Source organism: Symsagittifera roscoffensis, chromosome 3 (assembly GCF_963678635.1).
Source record: "Symsagittifera roscoffensis chromosome 3, txSymRosc1.1, whole genome shotgun sequence".
Taxonomy (NCBI): Eukaryota; Metazoa; Xenacoelomorpha; order Acoela; family Convolutidae; genus Symsagittifera; species Symsagittifera roscoffensis.
Window position 1 is genome coordinate 11,639,755 of NC_087064.1, and position 23,573 is coordinate 11,663,327.

At 36.0% G+C, this 23,573-nt stretch overlaps 1 protein-coding gene across 9 annotated transcripts in view; it reads left to right on the forward strand.

Annotated features, from left to right (window-relative positions):
* The window catches only part of LOC134842475 (sodium/potassium/calcium exchanger 2-like), an 82,086-nt gene extending 69,606 nt beyond the window's left edge, over positions 1–12,480 (forward strand). For 7 of the 9 annotated variants that reach the window (XM_063858832.1, XM_063858829.1, XM_063858835.1 and 4 more), the window contains 5 exons: positions 1,719–1,781; positions 4,095–4,231; positions 5,002–5,277; positions 9,147–9,283; positions 10,687–12,480. In XM_063858832.1, coding sequence (XP_063714902.1) covers positions 1,719–1,781; positions 4,095–4,231; positions 5,002–5,277; positions 9,147–9,283; positions 10,687–10,972 — 899 coding nt within the window. In that variant the 3' untranslated portion in view covers positions 10,973–12,480. The remainder of the gene's footprint in view (positions 1–1,718; positions 1,782–4,094; positions 4,232–5,001; positions 5,278–9,146; positions 9,284–10,686) is intronic. The other 2 variants (XM_063858836.1, XM_063858837.1) reach the window with 1 other exon arrangement.
* The last annotated feature ends 11,093 nt before the right edge of the window (positions 12,481–23,573 follow it).

Below are 23,573 nucleotides of genomic sequence, written 5' to 3' on the forward strand. Positions count from 1 at the left end.
CTCAATATGCTTGGCTCTCGCTGATTTTTTTTATCTGCTACTGTGGTTGTGGTTTTCGGTAATTGTAACCTTAAAATTTATTAAAAAAATAACGGAATAAAAAGTTGAAACAAACTTTGTGAAGCCTATAGCGTAGTAAATATGCAGGGTTTCATATCATCATGAAAATGTAAACATCAAATCAACCATGTTAAGATACAATTTCTATTTAAAGTGTCAATGAACGAATAGAAAATGCTTATTAGGAGGCGATGAACGTAGTTTAGACTCTTATATAGGTCGCGATGATTTTTTTTGCTTTTTTTCAGGAAAAGTCTTATAAATGATGCAGGCTCAAGCTTACTTTTTTGCGGTTTGATTTTTGATTTTTTCAAGTTAAGTTCATTTCTTTTGTTAAAAGGAAGAAAAAGGAAGAAAAAAAGGCGAAAGTTAAAAGGCCAAGGAAAACGTGATTGTCATCTAGTTTCGAAACTGGAATTTAATTTTCAGATTTCCCAGGGAAATACAACACTTACCCCTTGATCGAGTTTTCTCAAATTGGGTTAGTTTTATCGAAAAAATGCAGATCATCAATTGCTCTGGAAATACAAAGAGCTTTAAGGGCATCTAATTTTTTCTTTGAAAAGTGAAAACTGAGATTTTGAAAAAGCAAGTCAGTGTTTTTCTGTTTATTTGCGTTCATTGATTTTTTCCAACTGTCTGCTGGATATGTTATACTTAATGCAGTTTTTTTTTTTCACAAAAATGCTTGAATTTGTTTTTGCTCAATTTTCTTTTTTTTGCGGTTTTTCATTTCAGTTTAAATTCATTTGCTAAAATTAAAGCAAATACGACTTTCTCAGTGAAAACATCAATGATGCAAAAATAGCGAACAATATTTAGTTTCTAAAATTGGTTGCATTTTTTTAGATTTTCCAGCAGAATAACAGTTTGCAGACTTGAGTTTAATTTTAAAATTGTCAATTACAGAATGTCCCTGACTTTCAAACTTATTTCATTTAACTGATGATATTATTTTGTTTAGCAAATGCTTCAAAATAATCAGTCGTTTTTTTGGTTTTCTTAAGTTCATTGACACTTTTTCAATTGTCTGTTGGCTATACTTTGAATTTTCCAGTGTAGTTACTCCTTAGCGATAAAAATTTATGAGTTCTGAAATTTATGAATTAGCAAAGTTTGAATTATTTTAGTTAGTTTTTAAGAAGAAAAAATGCACTTGATTATTTAAAAAGCAACCCAATGTTAAAATAATTGTTTTGTCATCAGTTTCATTATTTATGTGGACAACCATGTTTCAAGTTTTAGTGAAAACTTTCTAAAAAAAGCCCAAAAATAATTTTTTTGCCTGTTTTCTCAAAAAACCGCCTTCTTCATAGACAAATGGGGTTTTTTAGTGCTTTTGGAGAGCTCGGGAAGTCAAATTGAACAACTTGCAAATGAAGTCGACAAAATACTCGAAGTTTTTTGAAAATCCGCGCCTCCTCGAAAAATTTTAGATCCTTCCCTGCCTTATTAAAATCCTAGAGTTTCGAGTTCTTGTGCTAACGTATTTGAAAAGGCCTTCTCGCAGGTACCTAAGTGTACTTCTGCATCAACGCATTCTAATTGTTGAATTCATTTCGACAAAAACTGATTATGATGAAAATTTCAAAAGAAAACTTTACAATTAAAAATAAAATCTTGTCTAAACTTATCAATGTTTTTGCCCTGCTTTCAAGGAAGTCAGAATTTCGAAGCCACCGACAATCATTATTTCAAAAAGCTCGGAGCTGTTATTCACAGTGAGTAAAAACAGGCAATTAGGGCTGTGGTTTATGATGGGTTGTGGGTTTTGGTCTGAGAATTTAAAGAGGTTAGTTGAAATGGTGCGATGGGTTTTCTCTTCATATGTAGCAAATAGTATCTCTTTTCTGATCAACCTTAAAACGTCTTCAGTGAAATAACTTTCTGGCTTTCATTGAGACGATCAGTTTTGAAACGCAATTTTTTTTTCAAAAACAAATGCTTTAGAAAAAAAATCGCGAACAGGAAACTGATTTTCGAAACATGAAACAAGAATTAAGCATTTCACTGAAGAAATTTTCAGGTTGATCAAAATATGTAGGGACTATTTGCTACTTACATGTCACTTTGATCATTTTTATTAAAAGATTACAGAACAAGCAATATATATTGGGCGTTACCGTAATTTTTAATAAAAATGAGCAATTAGGGTTTGCATTATCCCTTCGAGTTAACAAAAAAAACTGATTATTTGAACAAAGCTAAGTATGAATGGTTTAATCATATGGATCTGGTTAGTGATTGTGCTTCGAATTGTATGCTTGTAAAACACGTGACGACTCGACTGAAGATGAAGAAAATATATAATGAGTGTTGACTGGTTTTCAGCTTTAGTCCGTAAGTTGCGCGAATGTCACCGATTCGATTCATACCTATACATGTATTATTGCAAAACAGGACAGATATAATGGGTCACATAATTGATCATTTCATTGCCATTTGTTATCTTTGCATTATTATCATCTCATCTTTTTGACACTTTTGTTGCATACTTCTGAAAAAAGTTTCATTGAAGAATTCTGCGATCATAGATTTTATGATCAAATTTACCTGTTAATGAAAACATTTAACAAACACAACTGCTTATAATTTGAGTTTGGAGACAATAATCGAAAACTCATGAATATTGAAAAATTGATTATCAAGGACTAGGGTTCGATCACCGCCAACGCCGCTATAGCTAGCATCGCACAACAGTTTTCCTCACACAATCTGCAATTAGTACTATTCTACTGAAATTTTTGAATTCTTTTTAAATGCAAAAAGCAGCAATTATAGGTGTGGAAAAACTTAGCAATTACTTCAAGCACACGGCAAAAAATTACCCTTTATATGCTAAGAAACGAAAAATCTGAACCTAATTATTTGTCGCATTTCGAACGGTGCAAAAAATTAAACACGAAATTTTTTTTCAATAGGGTTGCCTTTGATTCTTTGCCTCTGACTGCCTCTTCTAAAACATTTATTTTTATTTGTTCTATACAATTAGGAGTAATTATGGTCAATTTTTTGTTCCGACTTTGAAGAAAGTGACGAAATATTTATGAAAATGACGAAATCGGTTTATTTTTATCTTCAGACGAATTTCGACCTCAGTACGCCATTAGACGCTAAATACATCAATTTTCTCTGAAGATTGGGCATGGATATGCATGTGGGAGGAGGACTTTGGAAAAATGATAAAATTTCGATTTGTTTTTTTGAAAGTTTCTCCGATTTTAGAATCAAAAACTAGTTCAGAAAAATTGAAGGGCAGCCGGGAACATTCAGGGTTTTGCCCTGATACGAGCAGTCTTGACTTTTTTCGGGCATCGATTTAAATTACTGACCGATTTATGAAAGGCCAAAGTTTGTATTGCATATCTATTTAGTTAATAGTCTTAATAGTGAGAGAGACTTCGAAATTTTAGTTCTTTCGAAAACTTCATTAATTATTTTAACTTAAACTTCTCCGTCTCCGTAGAAACTAAAATGCACTCAGAATATCCAGGGCTTTGCCCTGATACGAGAAGTTTTGTTGAACTTTTGTATAGGATTGATTTATCTCTTTGATCATTTGATGTTTTGGATTGCTGGCCTGGTTTGATAGTAAAAAGTGGATCACACCTGCTGACAAGTCATCACTGGTCGCATTTTGTCTCTGAGCACAAAAATTCCGATTGGCAGAATGGGCGAAAAGACGAAAAATAAATCAAAAGAATTCTGTACATAACCATATTGCTTCTAAGAAGCAAATGATATTTAACTCATAAGGCTACCAATTATTACAGTTTTTTTTTCGAGCACAGCTTTCAACCTTGCAATTAAGTTAAAACTGGATGCAGTTAAAAGTTAGCTGATTTTTTATAAAAACAAAAACATTTTGTAATGGCTGCTTCTTGAAAACTCAATTACTATTATCAGTGATTTCTGTCAATTGAACTTTTGTACCCGAGACAGTATGCGCAACAATGACTTTTTCATCGCAATTACCACAACTTATCTGACCTTATGACCTTGACCTAATTTGTGAGTTGTGTTTGCTTATGCAGAGATGAATGGGACGTCTGGTCCTAATAACGGGGCAGCTGCTCCTCCCCCGCCCATCATGGAGAATGGGGAGAGTGAGGCGGAAGAGAATAAGAAGTCCCCCCAAGACCAGATGGACGAAGAGGAAGAAGAAGATGATGTAAGTCACAACTCAATACCCCCACCCTCTTCCTCCACACCCCCATACCCCCCCCCCCCCCCACCACTCTTCGGCACACCCGAAAAGAAGCTAACCCGTTGACCCTTTATAATTACTTCAAGCGGCATTTTACACAAATTGACGTTGATTTTTGTAGTCAAATATTTACTCTCAAAACTAAGAAATCTTCATTTTTTTCTACAATAACGCAAGCTCAGATATAAGTTGATACATACTTCAATAATTTTTATCAGCAAGAAAGAAAATGACCAATTGGACAGAAGACAAACTACCTCAAAAGTCATGGTGACCTTTCGGGGACCTTGAATCCCTAATACACGGCGAGATGAAAACGCTAAGCGTTTCACTCTCGCTCCACCTACTCTAATTTGGGCTTATTTTATGAGCAAATTTTCTACAAAATAGCCTGCCTCAACCCAATTTCGAACAATTTCTAAGACGGATAAAATCTCCGCTTAGGCATTAATAGCACAAAATATGTCGCCCGTTAATAATCCCAATGGGCTATCTTTAAACCCCCATAACTTTACGAAAAATGATCACAGAGGAAATATCTTCTAAATTTGAGCTTTCTGAGTTGTCTTGGTTCGCTCAGAAATTTAGAACTCAACTCTGATGGACTATTATAATTTTCTGTGAACCGATCCTTCTTCCACAATCTAGATTTGCGTTGCCACGACATGTGTGTATTTTGTGTGTATTTTGATTGAGTTTTTATGTAATTTTTTGTTCATTTATTTGTGCTACAGGGCGCAGTGACACTGGCGTGGCCGTCTGAGAAGCCATGGTACCGCAAACTTCTCTACCTGTGTCTGCTGCCCATCATGGTTCCACTCGTGCTTACGATTCCGGACCCGAAGAGGGGCAAGCCAGGCACGAAGTCGGCCAGCAGTCGGTTCGCCTTCTGGGGTTACAACCTGTTCGCCCTCTCCTTCATCATGAGCATTGTGTGGATAGCCTTGTGGTCCTATCTCATGGTGTGGTGGGTGGAGAGGACTGGGTGGCTCTGCTGCATACCTTCCGTGGTCAGTATTTCACATACACCCCTCATTGCAGTAGCGGATATAGGGGGGGGGGGGGGGGGGAACGCCTTTCCTTCAGTGATTCGACCCCCTGCCGACCCAAAGGGTCTCCCCTTTGAACTATTTTAAGATATCCGTTTTTGGCTGACTGACCTTAAAGTTCTTCTAAAGGCCTCTCGGGCGCCAATCTTTACTAATTTTGAGGGGGGAGCGCGTGCCGAAAAAACGCGATTTTTTGGTCGAAATTTTCCGAAAAGCGCCTAAAAACGTCTTTTTACCCTTTTTTCAAAAATTTGCCTGTGGCGCACAAAATTTGATCAAATTAGGGTCTTTATAGTGTTTTGGGAGAGCTCAGAAAACCAATTTGGTCGACCTAAAAAAAAAGGTCGACAAAATTTTCAAAATTTTTTTGAAAATCCGCTTCCCCCCTCGAGAAACTCCTAGATCCGCGCCTGCCTCATTGTATATCAAAAATTGCAAAAAATTGCAAGCAACAAAATTTGATAAAACGGAGCAATCTGCCAATTGCTAGCAAAATCTGCATGCAAATTTGAATTTTTAGGCAATCAAAATGCACGCAAAGTTCTGTCAAAATGAAAAGATTTTCTTAAAATAAGTTGTCTTTCCGAACTTTTTACAATTTGCTTTAGTTGCACAATGTTGGAATCAAAAAAACTAATTAAAAAGAGCGAATATTCTGTTTTAGAAGGTTTTTCATCCAAAAATCAGTTATTCGAAGAAAAAGTATATCTAAAGGTCACCTACAAACTCAAATTTACATGCTAAATTGGCAATGGCTTTTAAAAATTATTTCTACCTATTTCAAGTTTTTTGCATTTTTTATACGCACTGCTAATTTGAACAAAACTGCTCGTTCATCAGGGCAAAACCCTGAAGTTTTTGACTGCTATCTGACGCTAATTGGAAATTTTTAATTAAAAAATTGATGAAAATTTTCAAATCATTTTTTTGCGTCAATTCACCCCCCATATGCTAATGTAAAATACACAAAAGGATGTATTTAGCGTCCTATATCCTAAGAGTAAGACGACATAATTTATTTTCCTCAAATCATCTTGAAATGCATCAATTTAACGCTAATGGGTGCTATAAGAACGCGTTATATTGCGCGTTAATTAAACCAAATTGGCCAAAATAACATTTTTCAAACCCCCATAATGACAAATGACAAATGATCACCGGCAAAGTTTTTTCTAGCTCTGAACAACAATATTGTTCAGATGATATAAACATTTTTCGTAAAAAACCGTTGTTAAAAGATCAATATTTGACTCAATATGAAAAAATACTCTAAACAGAACTATTCCACTTTTTCTTCGAATTTGGTTGACAATTTTAGGTTGACATTGGACAAGACATCGACATTAGACAAGAAAAATAGGTTGATATTGGAGAAGAAAATCAGGTTGATATTACACAAGAACAAAAACTGCTTAGAGTTGTAGCAGAATTACAATGGTGCAGATTACTTTGCGGAATTTCGATTTAAAAATTGCCCCAAAAACGGATCATTTCATTAATTTAAACCTGATGTAAGCCAAAAATACAAGTTTAACTGTTGAAAAAATTTTTTCAAGATAAGCTTGTTATATAGCTCAAGAAAATTCAAAAGAGTATAGTCTTCCTTATCTTGTATAAATACATTTTTTCTCGTTAGATCGTTAAATCTTTTGACAGTTCATATTATTTTTTTATTAAAACAAAAATAGTTTAACGTCTTTTTTTGCTATTTTCTGAATATTTTTCTCTTCATAAATTTTGTTAAGATACATAAAAAGCGTACTTTGACATCAATTTGCCGGTGGCCAATATCGATGACCTTGAGCAAGTGAATTGGTTTAAAAAGCGGTTCTTCTCACGTTGGCTATTATTATATTCGACCAGGTTTTTACGAACTGAAATGAGTGAAAAACTGCTGGTTTCCGATGCCCAATTGAGCATTGTTAGGCTTAACTAAATTTGGCATAAATTTTTTCATAACTTCTGGTATCATTCATGTATGCGTTTTTTTGGCTAAAATTTTCTCAAAAAATTCCTCTTTGCAAAAAGTCCAAGATACGACCCTACTTTTGGTAATGTAGAAAAAAGCATCGGTGACACTTTCCCTGTAGCTAAAATGATTCTAAAGCTAAGTTTTTGGGTTTCTTTTTCATAAAGCATTTTTCTATGTGGGCACTCTTTTGACCTTTTAAGAGCCTCAAGGTAAACGTATAATCAATGAATTTATTCAAAATTCTTTTCTCTCTACTGTTCGTTCTAATCTCATGGGAAAACATGAATAGCTCCCAATTTCCTTGAAATACTTTTTTTAAAGCAAATGCTTTTTGCCTGATGAATATTTCTGTGCTAGTTGGTGAAATTATGTTGGATTTACCATGAATAAAAACGCCCTGAGATGGCAAAAATTGGTAATTTCCTGCTACAAAGGAGCTGCTTTATTTTGAAATATTCGAAGCATACGGCAAAACAGAGGGAGCTAAATGTCATTTCCCCAGAGTATTAGCACAAGAAATAGAACGGAAGTGAATTCTTTGTAATCAATTTAGCTCAATCAAATAATCGTCCTTTCAAATAAAAATCAAATTTATTCCACAGATTTCGTAGGCAAGTGACGTTACATGAAAATGGTGAATCCATGCGAGTAATTGCCTCAACTTTACCGTTCAATAATAAAAAAGATGTTTTATGGGGTCTATTCGCATGCGCAAAAATTCTCAACCAATCAATGACCTTAAAACTGTCCATAACTGAATAAATTTAATGTTTTCCTTTCAAAATTTTTGAAGACAGAGCTCTGATTGATTGACAAAATTTTCGCGTATTCGGATTTCTCGAAGTTTTCATAATCTTTCAAATTGCTAAATTTTACCCTTTTCAACAAAATGTTTACTTTCCACAAGATCGGATTGTGCATGATGGCGTCGAAAAATTCTTTAAAAAATTTTATTTTTAGGATTGGTCGGCCTTAAAATGGATGTGAAATAGCACCCGTTAGAGAAAATTTAATTTTCAGAACTGAAAAGTAATGTTTTCACTGCCAGCCTCCCCTCCCCTCCCCTTCCTCGGCACGCTACTGCGTGATATAGTTAACATTTTAGAACTGTCTGTTGGCCACGTTTAACAAATCTATTCATTGATTAAGTCGCATTTTTTGGCAGAAAAATTCCAACTTCTGCTAACGCTCTTTTTGTTGGTTCGGCATTCTGAATCTTTGTTTTTATAGGTTTGAACTCCAATTTTTTTCATTTTTTCTTAAGCGGAGTTTTGCTGTACTGTAATATAAAAAAAAAATTATATAAAGAGTGAAAACTGATACCTGAATTTTCGTTCAAACTAAGTTTTTTAAAATGGAAAAATCCTTGCATGGATGGATGTAATTTCTTGTTAAAACTCGAAAATTAAAAAAGATATCGGAAGTGAAAAAATTGTTGGAATAAATTTCCTATCTCTGCTGAAAAATCAGAAAAAGGAAAATTCAGACCAATGTTTTCCAGCGAGACAGACTTCGAGGAAATATATATTTGTTTGGAATCCGAGCTACGACTGAAGCGGCTTTAATGTGATATAACAGTCGAGCTAAAGCTTACAAGGTGTATTTATTCTCCTACTTTTGGGTTAAGAAAAATATTTAAGGCCATCCTATAATGGGCTTATTCGGAACAATTTATCCCCGTTTGTCAGTGCCTTTTTAATTGTCATTTGAGAGATTTTTTCCAGACGTTACAGTTTATGTGCTTGACATTGTGGTCACCTAGCGCTAAACAATTCATGTTCTTAAAAAAAGAGAAAAATTCTTCTAAAGTTTTTGCTGAAAAATGTATTCGTTAATCGGCAAGTTGTTTTCTGTTTAGATCATGGGTCTGACATTTTTGGCGGCTGGGACGAGTGTTCCTGATCTGATCACTTCCTACTTAGTGGCCAAGAAGGGCTTCGGAGACATGGCCCTCAGCAGCTCCATCGGAAGCAACCTCTTCGACATCTGCGTCGGGTAATACTCAATTACACACATACCAACACACACCATACACTGATAGAAACGCACTAACATACAAAACAGATACAAAAGCACACGACACACGAAACACACGCAAAACACATGCCCATACACACAACCCACTATACACATATGCATACATACTCGCTAACATACAAACACACAAACACGCACCAGCACACCCGCAATGAGGTTCCATGGTTAATAATCGATTATAATAGATTTTCAGGGTATAGAATATTACCATTATAATCTATCATTTTTGAAAAAATTAAATCAATTATAATCCATTTAAAATCTCTTATAATGGATTATAAAGAAATATAATCAATTTAAAATGTTTACAAGTTTCCTGCAAAAATTTGCAGCTTTTTCAAAATTTCTTATAGCCTACTGGTTTTTTAAACCTACTCGCATCTACATAATTCCAAAACGATATCCAGCATACTTTCAAAACCTATCCGTGCAACGTGTGTAAAGTGGGTAATTGTGAGGAGAAGGGGTGGCAAGTGGAGGAAATAAGATTGATAGGCATAACTGTGGTGGTAAGTAGGCGACGAGCGGCGATACCCCAAAAAAGAAAATAATGACAAAAAATTTGTTTAAAAAATGAGAAAAAAACAATACAACAATATTTACATGCCAAATGTAAATCTCAATTTAACGATTGCAAGTTTCAAGTTTTGAATCTATAAATTTTTGAAAAATCCAGGCTCTTGCGTAAAACAAAATCTTCCTTGATCTATTAGAATCGATTATATTGTTTTAGAACGTTTCTTTTTTGTTTGGTTATAACCAATTAATAATCCGTTATAATCTATTATTTTAGAATTTTATGGAGACAGACCTTGAAAATCCATTATATTCGACTATTATCTATGGAACCTCATTGCGGGCACTCGTTGCGGGCACAAAACAAGCACACACACATCTCGCGCACATACACACACAACAAACGCACATACACACAACAAACACAACGCACACACATCTCACACACACACACACAACCGACGCACATACACACACGTACGCCCATACAAAAAAAAACGCATACACACGCAACTCACATATATACACGCAACAGAACGCATGAACACACACACACACCTCACGCGACAAAAACACACGAATGAACACGCTAACACGCACACATAGCACTCTTAATGTAATCACTCGCAAATACGTAGATATACCATCTCTTAACATATACCTACATGTACCCTCTTTCTGGTTTTGCTTTTGAAAAAAAATTTATGGCCTTTTGGTGCCTTTCCACTATTTTTTTAGAGGCACTTCAATGCTTTTTATATAATATTAATCGACAGGTTTTCATATGGGCTTTTTCTCTATTAGCCTGATTTTGAAGTATGGTAATAGAACCAATGACTATTTAGGCTGCCGATCCCGTGGCTGATCTATGTGTCTTTAAATGTATTTGGGGACAATCCGACACTGACCTCGGAAACTTACTTCGCCATAGAGGTCACCTCGGATGGCATGTTCTGCTACATACTCATGCTATTCTCCATGCTCATCTTCATCTTCGTCCTCATCATGTCCATGAAGTGGCGCCTCAACCGCATCATGGGCGTCATCATGCTCGTGTTGTACTTCCTCTTCCTCGTGTTCGCCGTCCTCATCGGGTTCGGAACCATCAGCTGCAACATAGTCGGAAAGTAATCATTCTCACCACGTCTACTCGTCAACAGAGATCCCAAAAAGCAGTTCGCACACTCCAAAGATTTCGGAGAATCCCCGTCATTGTCCAGGAACCCATCAAATCTATGAACATTTTCCACCAAAAATACCATCAGGCACCAGGATCCCCAACTTCCAAGTTCCAAAAAGCCTGCCTGTATAGTGATCAGAATTGTTCAAGGACAAGATTTACTTACTTAAAATGACACAAATGTGGAATATTGACAATCATGTCCAAGATTCTAAAAAAGAAGATTTGGATACCCGCATCACTTAATACAAACCTTCAGTTTTGAAATTTTGAACGAGTCAGGATCTGACAGTTAAACAATTTCAGTGCACCAAAACGAACCTAATTAGTCCAAAATCCAAGTTATTATGCGATCTTTCTTTGCAATGCCATTTCCCGCCTTATTTCTCTCAAATCAAATTTACTGCAAAAAATTCCCAATTACCTTAAAAGACCTCATCATCATTTCCATTAAAAAATTGAGTGAAACTTCAAATGTAACTTGAAACGATATTAGAGCGAAACTTCAAACGTAAACCGAGGATAAAAAGAATACTTGGCAAACATGAAATTATTGCAAGTAACTTGAAAGGCTTGAAAGGCCAAAAAGAGTGGATTACAAGGTGTTCTGTGCCTAATAAGGGAACTCCTTAGATGAGTCAAAACCTGAAAATGGGTTCAAATCGACGACCGGAATGTCATTGGTAAAGCAACCGAATGAACTTTAGAAGCTCAATCATTCATCTTCATTTTAAGAAGATTTATTACTATTATACCACAAATCAACCGGTTGATTCCGCTGATCAAAAAATAATGCGATTTCGGTTTCAGATCGTTTTCAAAGTTTGTTCGAAACAGCAAAAATTGAACGTTTTATGTCCTTACTGATTTATCGGCACAAAAGATTAAAAATCTCACAAATCGCAGCTCAAATACTAAAATCACTGCTGAGATAGCAAAAGTTTATCTCCAAATCATTAATACGAACGCTCTTTCGATACAACGAAGACATGAAGAAACATCTGAAAAAAAAACAGGATTGAATTGAAATTTCATTTACTGCATAACCAATTTTTCAACTTTTCCTCTTCAGAGTGCGATTATTTATGTACGAACAACCAATGTCCCAATTGCAGTATTGAATTTTTGCTGCCAATTTAAAAAGTTGTTATTGCCAATTAAATTTGTGGACATTTAGAATATCCTGTTTAGCACAAATTGATATTTAACATTTTAGATTATTTTGGAAGTATCTTATTTTTTCATTCTATCCTGAATTGTTCGGCTCAATTTCCTTTGGAACTTTTTCGGGGAAATTAAGGATATACTTCAACAGAGGAAATTGGATTGATTGTGTTTCATACATACTTCTGTCGTTTAATTTGAATTAGGTCAATAATTTTGGCTCTTAACAATCACCATTTGCTCTGCTCTGCATTCGCTACCCAGTTTTTCACTGCAATATAAATGATTATATTAATCAATTGAAACATCGTTTATAGAAAAAATAGTTTTCAACACCATTGGAGCAACTCGACACAAGGAAAGAAAAAATAACTAGGCCCTGAGTACAGACATAACAATAAAAAATGTTTCTGCAATATATTTTGGGAAGAGGTTTCTTCCTGTTGTATATGACACTGGTTGAAGAACTAATATTTAAGAACCAAAAAAAACGTTAGCAAAAGTTTCGATAGAATACCGGGGCTACCAGAATAACCAATCAGATTATTCCTATACCTCCATAAAATACACCTGCATGACTGTCATATCTGGCTCCAACCACTCACAAGGGAAAGAAACTTTGTCTTCGAATGTTTGATAGTTTTTTATAAAACTTTTTTGCCCTCCAAACTTGTAATTGATTTTTTAGGTTACTAGGTTTTTAAGTTCATAACTAATTCCGCTCATCAAACCACGCACCAAAACAACAGAAATTTGAAAAAATCTCAAATGTGGTCTGAGCTTTCTGTTCAACGGGTTTCCTTGTTTTCAGAATGCAAATTTTAGAGCAGTTTTTTCAAAGAGTCCATGCGCTTAGTTCAGATTTTTATATAGGACGCATTGATTTTTTTGTTTTTTTTTCAGGAAAAGTCTTACAATTTATTCAAGATCAAGGTTACTTTTCGCGGTTTATTTATTCTTAAGTTCAGTTCAATTCATTAGTTAGAAGGAAGGCAAACTCCGCTATCGAACAGCAAAATTGTTAAGGTCACTAAAAACGTGATTGATTTTTAATGTCGAAAATAGAATTCAATTATCAGATTTTTCAGGGAAATAAAAGTATTACCTTATGATCCATTTTCTCGAATTGGGTTAATTTTATCAAAAAAGGGCCATAAAAAATCAATGTGGAAATTCAAAGAGCCTTGACGCTTTCTTTTGTTTTCTCGAAAAATGGCAAACTGCGCTTTTTTTAATAAACAAGTTTGTAATTTTGTCAGTTTACTTGCATTCATTGACTCTTTCCAACGGTCTGTTGGCTAATTTCTATACAATCAAGTTTCCAATAATTTGAAAGTTACTTTCGTTTGAGACTTTTTTCGTTAAATAGTAGCCACAGGTAAAAATTTCTCTATGTCAGAAAGGTATTTAAATTCTCGCACATAAAAAACTTGACAATAATATGAAAGAAATAAATATTTACCAATTGGCTCACCAGTTTTCTGCTTTTTATTTTTACCCATTGACTTTTGGAGCATCTGTCAAAAACAAGCAACCAAACTGTTTTTTTTTAAAATTTTTTTCTGCGTTTAGATTACGTTATTTATGAAAACAAGATTCTCTGGAAGTTTTTTTTTGAGAACAGTTCGCTTCAGTACATAATTAGTTAATCAACTTCAAAAATTGCCACCAAGTAATGCTAATCACTTTATCACTAATAACAGATTATTACTATTATGAAGTCAATTTTGACCCAAATTTCGTTTAGAAATTTTCTAGTCAAACAATTTTATTTAGTTTTGATACAGAAATGCTACTATTGAACTAAAAAATTACAACTCCTATACATGGCATGTGGTTTGAATGATTAGTTTTTTTACTTACACAAATTGTGAGGAATTTGTGAGTACGGAACCCTGCCTGGCAGAAAACTTATCAAAACTTATTCGAATAGGTCTGTTTCGGTAAAGAAGAAACAAAACCAAAAGAAAGGCAAAATAAGTGGCTTTTGCTTAAGGTTTAGAAATCTAATTATTTCTACTTAGAAGTTGTGAAACCTTTTGCATTTAAAAATGAAGTTTTGATAAAGTTCAGATACATAAAAAGCATCTGAAACTGAAAGGTAAGCATGGCTGTAATAAATTGTCTCGAAGCAGTACACCATTGACAACTTTTTTGATATTTAAAAACACTAGAAACAATAACGAGTCCAATAGTCGCAAAAATAGCGGAAGACAGCTTGCAAATGTCTATTTTGAAATGATTTTATGTGCTGAAAAATGTTCTTTTTGTTCATATTTAGACTTTTTGAATACGCATGTTTAACATTTTATATTAGCCTAAAAGCATTAGCGTTTTGATATCGATGTGAAAAAAAAATTTTTGTGATTATTTTTTGCAAAATTAAAGAGGTTCAAAAATCGCTTGTTTGGCCAAATTGGGATAATCATCAAGCAATATATGTTTTGTGCTAATAATGGGTTATCGGTAATTTATTCCGGCTCACTGTATCTTCCAAATCGAATTAAGGCCAAAAATGTTGTATTTTGTCTTAACAAAACGTTTCTAATCGCTAAATGCATCCCTCCATCTTTCATTTTTCTATGAAAACTATAACAAAAACAGAAATTCATTTCAGCATCAATAAAAGGCAGTCTGATTATTCAATTCTTTTTGTTTTTTTTTCTCCCTATTTCACTAGTTTTGCTGTTTTTTGGTTCTGTTTGCAAAGTGCAGATTTTTCTCTAGGTGAATAGTATGCAGTCAAAATCTTGTACTCAGCTTCTCCGGCACTTTTTTTGGCAAATGCCAGTTCTCCTTAAGAATTCATCTCTCGCTTTGTCTCGCTTGTTGCAAAAATTGTTTTTTTTTGCAATAAACGTACCAATGCTTTTTTAATCTGATCCAGATTGCTTTGCTATTAAAATTAGTAGTCCTAACAAAGTCTAAAGCACCAAAAACAACAAACAAATTACTTTTATAATAGATTTTTGGAAAACATGGCGGTCACTTTTTTTACTGGGCAAACAATTAGCAGTACAATGACTCTATAACTCGCATTTTGCTCTAGTGAGATTGTCATACCGACTAGTTGACAGATAACATTAATACAACTCTGGTTCTTATTTCAAATAGAGTTCGCCTTCTCTGTCTATCAAGGTCAAGTGACCGTCCATCTAGGCGTTCAACATAAGATTATAAATAAAATAAATAACATACGTATAAAGTTAGTTTGTCGATCCAGGCCGGATGACATTCCCCCTTGACAACAAAATTTACAAACAATCGTTTTTTAAATTGAGTTTTAAAGTCCCCTTAGGACTGACAGATTTGTGAGTTTTAGAGACCCATTAGGACTGACAGGTTTGAGTTTTATAGTCCCGATAGGACTTTTTGACATATATTATCTCTGCTTGTATGTCATCTTTGGCAATTTCCTACCCCTGACTTTCGTGTTCCTCGTCATCTTGTAATGTGTTGTTTTTCTTTGTCTGTTCCGTCCCGCCTTCTTGTTGTAGTTTCGTATTGACGAATAAAGTTTCGTTATTGTTACCGGCTGTGGCGTCGTCCTCTGTGGGCGAGGTTAAATCGACTACTTCGGTGTGGCCTGTTTTATGTTTCGGGCCAATCGCTTCAATCAGTTTTATACATGCTCTGTATTGGGGGGTCTTTTCAGTGAAACCCATTCCTTGGATTAGGGACTTTAGGCTTGGATTATTGTCCGTATCTCGTTCTCGTTTGTCCGGTGGTGAATCAATTTCAAATTGGAGCGGCGTTTTCCTTTCTTCGTCGTGTTTATTGTTAATGACATTAATGGGTACCGAGTTCCCAAACGCATTGGACATCGCCGATTGGCGGTTTCTTGTCAATTTTCTTAACAGATCCGTTGAAATCGCGGGGGCGTTCTTTTCTTGTTTTGCCTTTTAGGCGATGGGTCAATATCCTCTGATGAGGCCGATGATTGATCGTCATTATCCTGGTCGTCATTGTCTGATTTTACTGGTTGTGGTATGCTGTTGTCATTGTTTGAAGTCGCGGCCAAGATATCCGTTTGCAAACTCATTCCGCTGGTTTCTATCTTTCGTGTCGGTCGCCCGCCGGCCCGTTTTACTGTTGCTCTTGCTTTCCGCTTTGGTGGACTTTCCTGTTTTTTCCTGTCCCATTATATTGTCTTTCTGGGTTAGTTTCCTTGGAAGGCCAGTCGTTTCGTCTTGTCTGAACATTGGATGCTGGGGAGCAGTAGGGTTCTCGATGTCTAAAAAAGGTAGGCATGGTCCTGATCTGCGCGCGGATTTATAAGCAACGTAATCACTGAGTCGAGACGGTCTGCATGGTCCGTATATTAAAGGGTTTGGGACAAATGCGGCATCGCTATTTCTTAGTAATCTTGGTTGTTTTCCGAATGTTTGCACCCAAGCGGTGTGTGGGGTATATGTAAAAATTTTGCCGTCTACGGTTTTGTGTTTTTGTTCAAATGTTCTCGGATCCTTAACCTTCGTTGCTTTTCTAACTCTCTCTTATTGATATTGACTTCGTCTTCTGACCATTGTTTTAAATCGTGCATTACTTCGGCTGGTAGTGGCGGTTTTGTAAGAATCTTTCGATCTAAACATGCATGTTTTGCACTTTCCAAATTTAAATTGTGAGGTGAACTACTAGTTGCTACGTTTGATAAGGGTGTGTTTGGCTTACGTCGCATGTGGGCCTCAAATGGTGAAATTTTTGTTAAGCCATGTGGTGTAATTCTCAGTGTTTTAATGATTTCGGCTACATCTGATGCGAGTTTCTACGGTGTATTTGTTTTGTCGATTCTCATGACCGCTAATCCACGCTTCAAATTTTGTATCATCCTCCCTACTACCCCTATTGCTCTATGATCATCTACCGGCGCAAACAGTAATTTTATTTTGTTTGTATTACAAAACAGTTTAAGTTTTTTTGCTCTAAATGTCTGTGCTTGGTCACATCTTAATCTTCGAGGTACCCCGTTATTCGAAATGTACCGTTGCATAAAATTAATAGCGATAACCGCTGTTGTATTCGTAACGACTTTTGCAGTTGGAAATTTATACCACTTATCTATTGCAACCAAGATATATGCGCCTCTATTTAATTCGTCCGGAAGGGGCCCTGCAAAATCTAATTGTACTTCCTCACTAGGTTCGACTACTGGTTCCATTTGGAACGAATGTTTTTTTCCTATGATGGGTTGTAAATTTTTACCTTGCCCAGTGCAGTGTTTGCAATTTTGTGCCATCTGCACAATTGCCCGATGTATATGGGGAAACCAGACATGGTTACTTAAGTCCAACATTGCTGCCGATCCCAGATGTGTCAAATGGAGACTGTCGAGCACTGTCTGCCTCAATTGTGTAGGAATGACGATTCTCTCGTCTATGAGTAGGCAATCCTCTCGGACATGAAGCCTGTTCGAAATATTGTGCCAGTACTGACCGTTGGAAGCCTTGATAGCTTCACAATCCCTCTTCTTAACGAATTTTCTTCATGGCTGCGGCCATGAATCGAATGCCCAATACTCGCTGTAGTCTCTGTCTTAACAATGGTGTGTCCTCCTCTGATTCCACCGTGTTTGTGACTTTCTCCACCGTCGCGACCAGTTCAACTGTGATCATTTCGTGACTGGCTTCTAACTGTGTAGCCGGTCCCATTGTTGGTGGTTCTACGTTATCGGGTCTACACGATTGACACAGATTTCTGCGGTGTCTTTGCTTCTATCGGATGTTTTTGTGCCTGTTGTTGTATTTTGTGATTCGAGTGTTTGTGTAGTTGTTGCTATATTATTTGTTTTCGTTTGTGTCTGCGTCGTTTTCATGATGTCTTTTGGTTTGGTTCTGACCGTTGTGTATCCAGATGTATTCGTGTCTGTGAAGGTGATCTTCGGGAAACTTGATTTTTTACTGGTCTCTAGCTTCTTAGCCGATAGCCCTTCCCTGGCATCCCGTACGTGTGTTGTTGTTGATGTGTCGTGCTCTTGTTGTGGCGATTTTATTAAATCAGGGTTTTCTTTCTTTCCCTTTCTTGGGAGGTCGCTTATGCCATCTAGTATCCGAAAGACATTCTTCTCGGTCAGACGAACCCTGCCTTTTCTGGGTTGATTCTTTTCGTCCTCTTGGCTCTGTTCACTTAAGCTCCGGTGGGATGAATCCTCCTTTAAAACCCTTGGTTTCCTTGCGTCTCATCTTTGAGTTGTTACTCTGACGGATTGAAATTTTGTGGACTGAATTTTTGCAGATTGTTTGGTACTGTTGAGATAGCGATCGAAAGAGAGTTGACTGATTTATTGCAGAGATTTTGAATGAGACTGTTTTCTGTTTTTAGTTTGGCAATGACCGGTTGCGGAATGTTTCGAATGTTTCATTGCTATTTGATTGTTTGAAGGAGAATTCAATAACCCTTTGTTTTTTGCGCGCTTTTTGACCAGCTCATATGGTGCTTTCTTCTGATTGGCCAGATTATTTAGAATGACGTTGTCAATAATTTCCAGATTGTTAATGAATGTCCTAATTGATGCTACAATAAATTCCTCATCATACTTGCTAGGGGGTATTGCCAATCCAACCGGATTTGGGGACATGTAGTCAATTAATCCCATTTTACTTCAGGCAAGAGATTTGATATCGAAGTGGAAGGGAATTAATCGGTCAATCCAACGTGTGAGCCGGCTTTGACTTGTTTTTGATCGTTTGCGTGCGTTTAAAGAGCTAAATAAAGCTTGGTGGTCAGTGATGACTGTAAAAATTTTTCCATATAGATAGTATTTTAAATGTTCGATTGCCCACACGACCCCTAATAGTTCGAGTTTGTTTACAGAATATTTTTTCTCTAATGAGTTCAGAAAACGTGACGCGTAAGCTACGGCGACCCAACCTTCTGACGAATGTTGATCTAGCGCAGCTCCTAATCCTGTAGTTGAAGCATCGCATACGATGCCAGTGTCAAGAGTTTGATCAAATTATTTGTTTTGTGTTATTTCAGCTACCAATTTTTTTATGTTTTTGAATGTTGTGTTATGCTCTGTGGACCAGTCAAGTGGTTTGTTCTTTTCTGTGTTTTTTAGTAATGGGCGTAGGGCGGCAGCGGTTTGTGCCAATTTTGGTATATATCGTGTGAGATGATGTATGGAACCCATTAAGCTTTTTAGTTGTTGAGAAGTTTGTGGTGGTGATAGTTTTCCGATGGCCTCAGTCTTTCTTATAAGTGGTTTTGTTCCCTCGCTATTTACTGTAAATCCTAAGCACTCCACTTGTTTGCATGCAAACTTACATTTATCCAATGATATCGCCAGATTTTCCTCGTCCAGTTTTTTCAGAACTGGTTGCATCTTTTGTTTGTGTACATCCAACGATCCTTTTGTCATGATTAGAATATCGGCCAAGTAGGCATAGGTGTTCGTACAATTTGTAAGGGTTGGATCGATTGCTTTTTGGAATTCAGCTGGCATAACGGTGAGGCCATAAAATCCTGTTTGAAACTGATAGGTCCCAGTAGCGTTACCAACAATAAGACTAAAGTTGCATTGTTCTTTGGTTGTTTTATCCAAAGGGATTTGTGAATATGCGTAGCGAAGGTCGAGTGTTGGGTGTAGTGTTTGTTTGGATTTGTCTGATTTTACCACCTGTGCAATATTCTCCAACAGCAATTCAATGTTGGGCATTTGGTATTTGTTCTTGTGAATGAATGTTGATTTTCTTGGAATCTAACGCGAGTTTGACTGTTTGATCCTTTTTACTGTGATGACAATTGGGCTAATAAAGTGTCGATCTGAGCATTTATCTAGTTTGATAATGTGGTTCTGATCCATCAATTTGTTTAAATACCCTTCGAATCTTTTCTGTAGGTGTACCAGGATACGTCGCCTTTTCTGTTGTATTGGCGTGAAGTATTGGTTGAATTGAGTTTTCATCATGTGATTTTTTGATTTGCCAATACGTATTCACAGTTGTTGAAAAATATCTTTGACCCATTGTTTAATTTCCGGATCCGATTCTTCTTGTTCGCGTATGCTCAATACATTTTGTTTATGTTTTTCTTGTATCAACCTGACACCTATTTGTGGTAATATGTTGCGTCCTATTATGTTGGCCTTTTGATCATCTACAATGATGAGCGGGGCTTATTGAACTTTCCAGCCTGATTCAATGGTTATAATCAATCTTCCTTTCGGATTTATTGTTCCACCATTATAACATGCCAGATTCCTGGCCGTGTCGTCCGGTGGGATGCATTTGAATAATGCTGATTTATCGTTTTGTTCAAGACGCCGTGCGGTTTTTTCATTTAGAAACGACATTGGACTTCCTGAGCCAGCGATAGCAAGTAATTCTTCTGAGTTTGTTTTTAGTTTAACAATATGACCGTTCAGGTCATCCTCCGATAGGATATTTGTATTTTTGATTTCAAAAGATTCAGCGATTGCCATTACCGAGAATTTGTCTATTTGATATTCATCCCATCCGTTATTCGATGTGAACTCGGCGAAAGCCACTGGGTCGTTTTCTGTTTCTAGGCTCTCTGTATCTATTTCTTCCCGTTGCTCATCCTGCCGGTTTCCTAAATAATTAACGTTTGTGGATATGTAAATTGTTGCAAAATGTCCTCGTTTGGCACATTTTGAACAAATTTTTTATTTAGCCGGCCAAGTTTGGAGATGATTCTGATTGTATTGATTTTCGCATTTATAACATTGTTTCGAAGTGTTTGTATTGTTATTTCTTTGTTGTCCTCTTGTGCTTTGTGATCCACGCGGATATGGTCGTCCGCGGAAACCACCCCGACCTCTTTGTGGGTTTTAGTTATTCGAATAGTAATATCGACCACCCCGTGTGTTGATATAATGCACTGGTTCTTGTTTTGTTGTAGATTGTCCCCCAAATGGGTTTATCATCATGGTACGACTGTGTTCGATTCCTTTTTCCCGACGGATTGCATATTCATATGCCTCTTGTGGGGACCGTGTTTGTGCTAATAGTTCTTCTGCGATTTTTCCGTTGCTCGTGTGTGCTGTAAGCAAGTCTCTAACCCAGTCATCTCCTCTGCCCCCACAATCTGCCCATGAGGCTAAATCGACTAGATCTGCATGTTTCTGTTCAAGACTCTCCGATTTCTTTTGCTTACGGCAAGTAAAATTATATCTTTCGAATGCTACAGTTCTGTTAATAACAAAGATATCTTCCAGTGTTGTCATAAATTCTTGTGTGGTTACATTGTAATACAAAGGTAGGTCTTTTCTGTTGAACTTGTCTTTGACTTTCGGCTCCCAGACAGAGAAAAAGTCAACCACGGACTCTTGCGTCTGCTTCGTCCCATCTATATGAATTACATAATACTCCCTTCTCCCGGGCTTTTATGACGCAATTCTCCCAACCAACACGTTTCTCCTGATTGCGCAACTCTCGGTTTTTTCTTTGTGCCTCTGTTTCGCCCGTTATTTCAACTTCATACACGGGTTCTGCAAGTTCGACTAGTGTTGGTCTGGCACTCAATAAATTCCGTATTTCAATCCCATCCTTTGCGAATACAGCCATCTCCAATATAGCTGCCCAATTGGACCATTCTAGTGGTGGTTCGGCAGACGTTCTCTCCCAAAATGGGTTAATATTCAGTGGGTTTTTGGAATATCCTGCCGACTGCGCCATGTCTTACCTCAGGGTATGATATTCTAATTCTTGAATCCGAATGGATCGATAAACCTTGTTTCTCAGTCGGAGCGATATAAAACGACTAGTTGACAGATAACATTAATTCAACTCTGATTCTTGTTTCAAATAGAGTTCGTCTTCTCTGTCTATCAAGGTCAAGTGACCGGCCGTCTAGGCGTTTAACATAAGATTATAATTAAAATAAATAACATACGTATAAAGTTAGTTTGTCGATCCGGCCGGGTGACAAAGATAGTGGCACGTATAATTGATCCTTTCTCTAACTTATTGATATGGTAAAATGGCATCTCTCACCAATTCCGTCTAACTAGGTGCATTTAATTGCGTTTCAATTAATTGAGTGTACATTCTTAGTAGCGAGCCAGGGTTGGCCAAAAAAGCTTGCCATTTTTCAAAATTTTCTCCACATTTTTCATAACAAGAGAAATTCTTATCATAGAGTTTCGTACGTACAGAAAATTGTTAGAAAGATCTACAATAGGATTTTCCTTATTTATGAAACTTATTTGATATTCAATGTTCCATAAAGAAAAAAAACAAATCTTTGAGTTTTGGCAAATATTTTTAAGATTTGTAGGAAAACACAATAACCAAGGAGTTTTTATTATAACAAACCCGATGGTTTAGAGAAGAAATCTCACCGATACTGCATTTGTGTAGTACTGCAGGGGATAGTAATTCATAGGTCACTCAAATCTTTGAATGATAATTTTGAGTTTTTGTGTTTTGCCCAAAAGTTTTTTGTCAAATATTCTACTTGTTAAAAATCGTGGCATGATTTATTTTGACAAATCATCGTACAATGTAAAATTTTTAAAATATTGGATTTGCAAAAAGCTTTTTAGTCAATTTCTTTTATATAAAAATTTCAACCTGGATTTCGTTATGAGCAAAATATGAAATTTTTGTATGCATAACTTGAATCGCAAATTTTATGCAAAATTTTTGTATTAAAAAAAGCCCAACTTGGCATGAAATTGATATTGCGATTATTTTTTTGCATCGAGGTAAGAATTGCTTGTCATATAATTTCATTATATGGAAATTGTAAGATAAACGTTTTCGACTTACACTCCGAGTATAAAATTGTATGATAACAATTTTACTTGTATGCAATTGTAAGATAAGCATTTTTAGTGTATGGAGGTCAACGAGGTCTTACGAGTAGTCAAGTAAAACTGAAAATTTTTCGATCTGCAATTTGAAATCATTTTAGCGGATGGCTAGAAAGTAATATTTCTTGATTTAGAAAGACCTCAAAGAACTCAAGGCATTGAAAAAATGTGTCATGGTATATTCGAATTCGCGAGAGGCTGGAAACAAATATTGATATGTAGGTTATAATCTCACAAAACAGTCAAAGAAGAGATATTTGGAGCTAAAATTACAATTGGTGGACTTGAAATCACAATTAGTAAACTCCCAAATTAGGAAATAGAGGATAAAAATCCATTTCGAAAATCAATACTTTGTTTTATTGAAACACTTTTTGCTGTGGAGATTGTTGATTGGCTAGCATAAATTGACTGGCTTAATTTAAAAGTAAAATCTAAAATTTATCAAAGAAAAAAAACGCACCTGGCGGTTGCCTCATCTTCGGTCGCGCCGGTTGCGACGCCTAACTGGAGTTCCACCAATGACAGTTGATTATATTTGAAGTTCACTTCCTGTCTCTATAAAAGTGAGTATAATTTTTATGGTCGAAAACCAGAAAATTCAGTTAAAATCG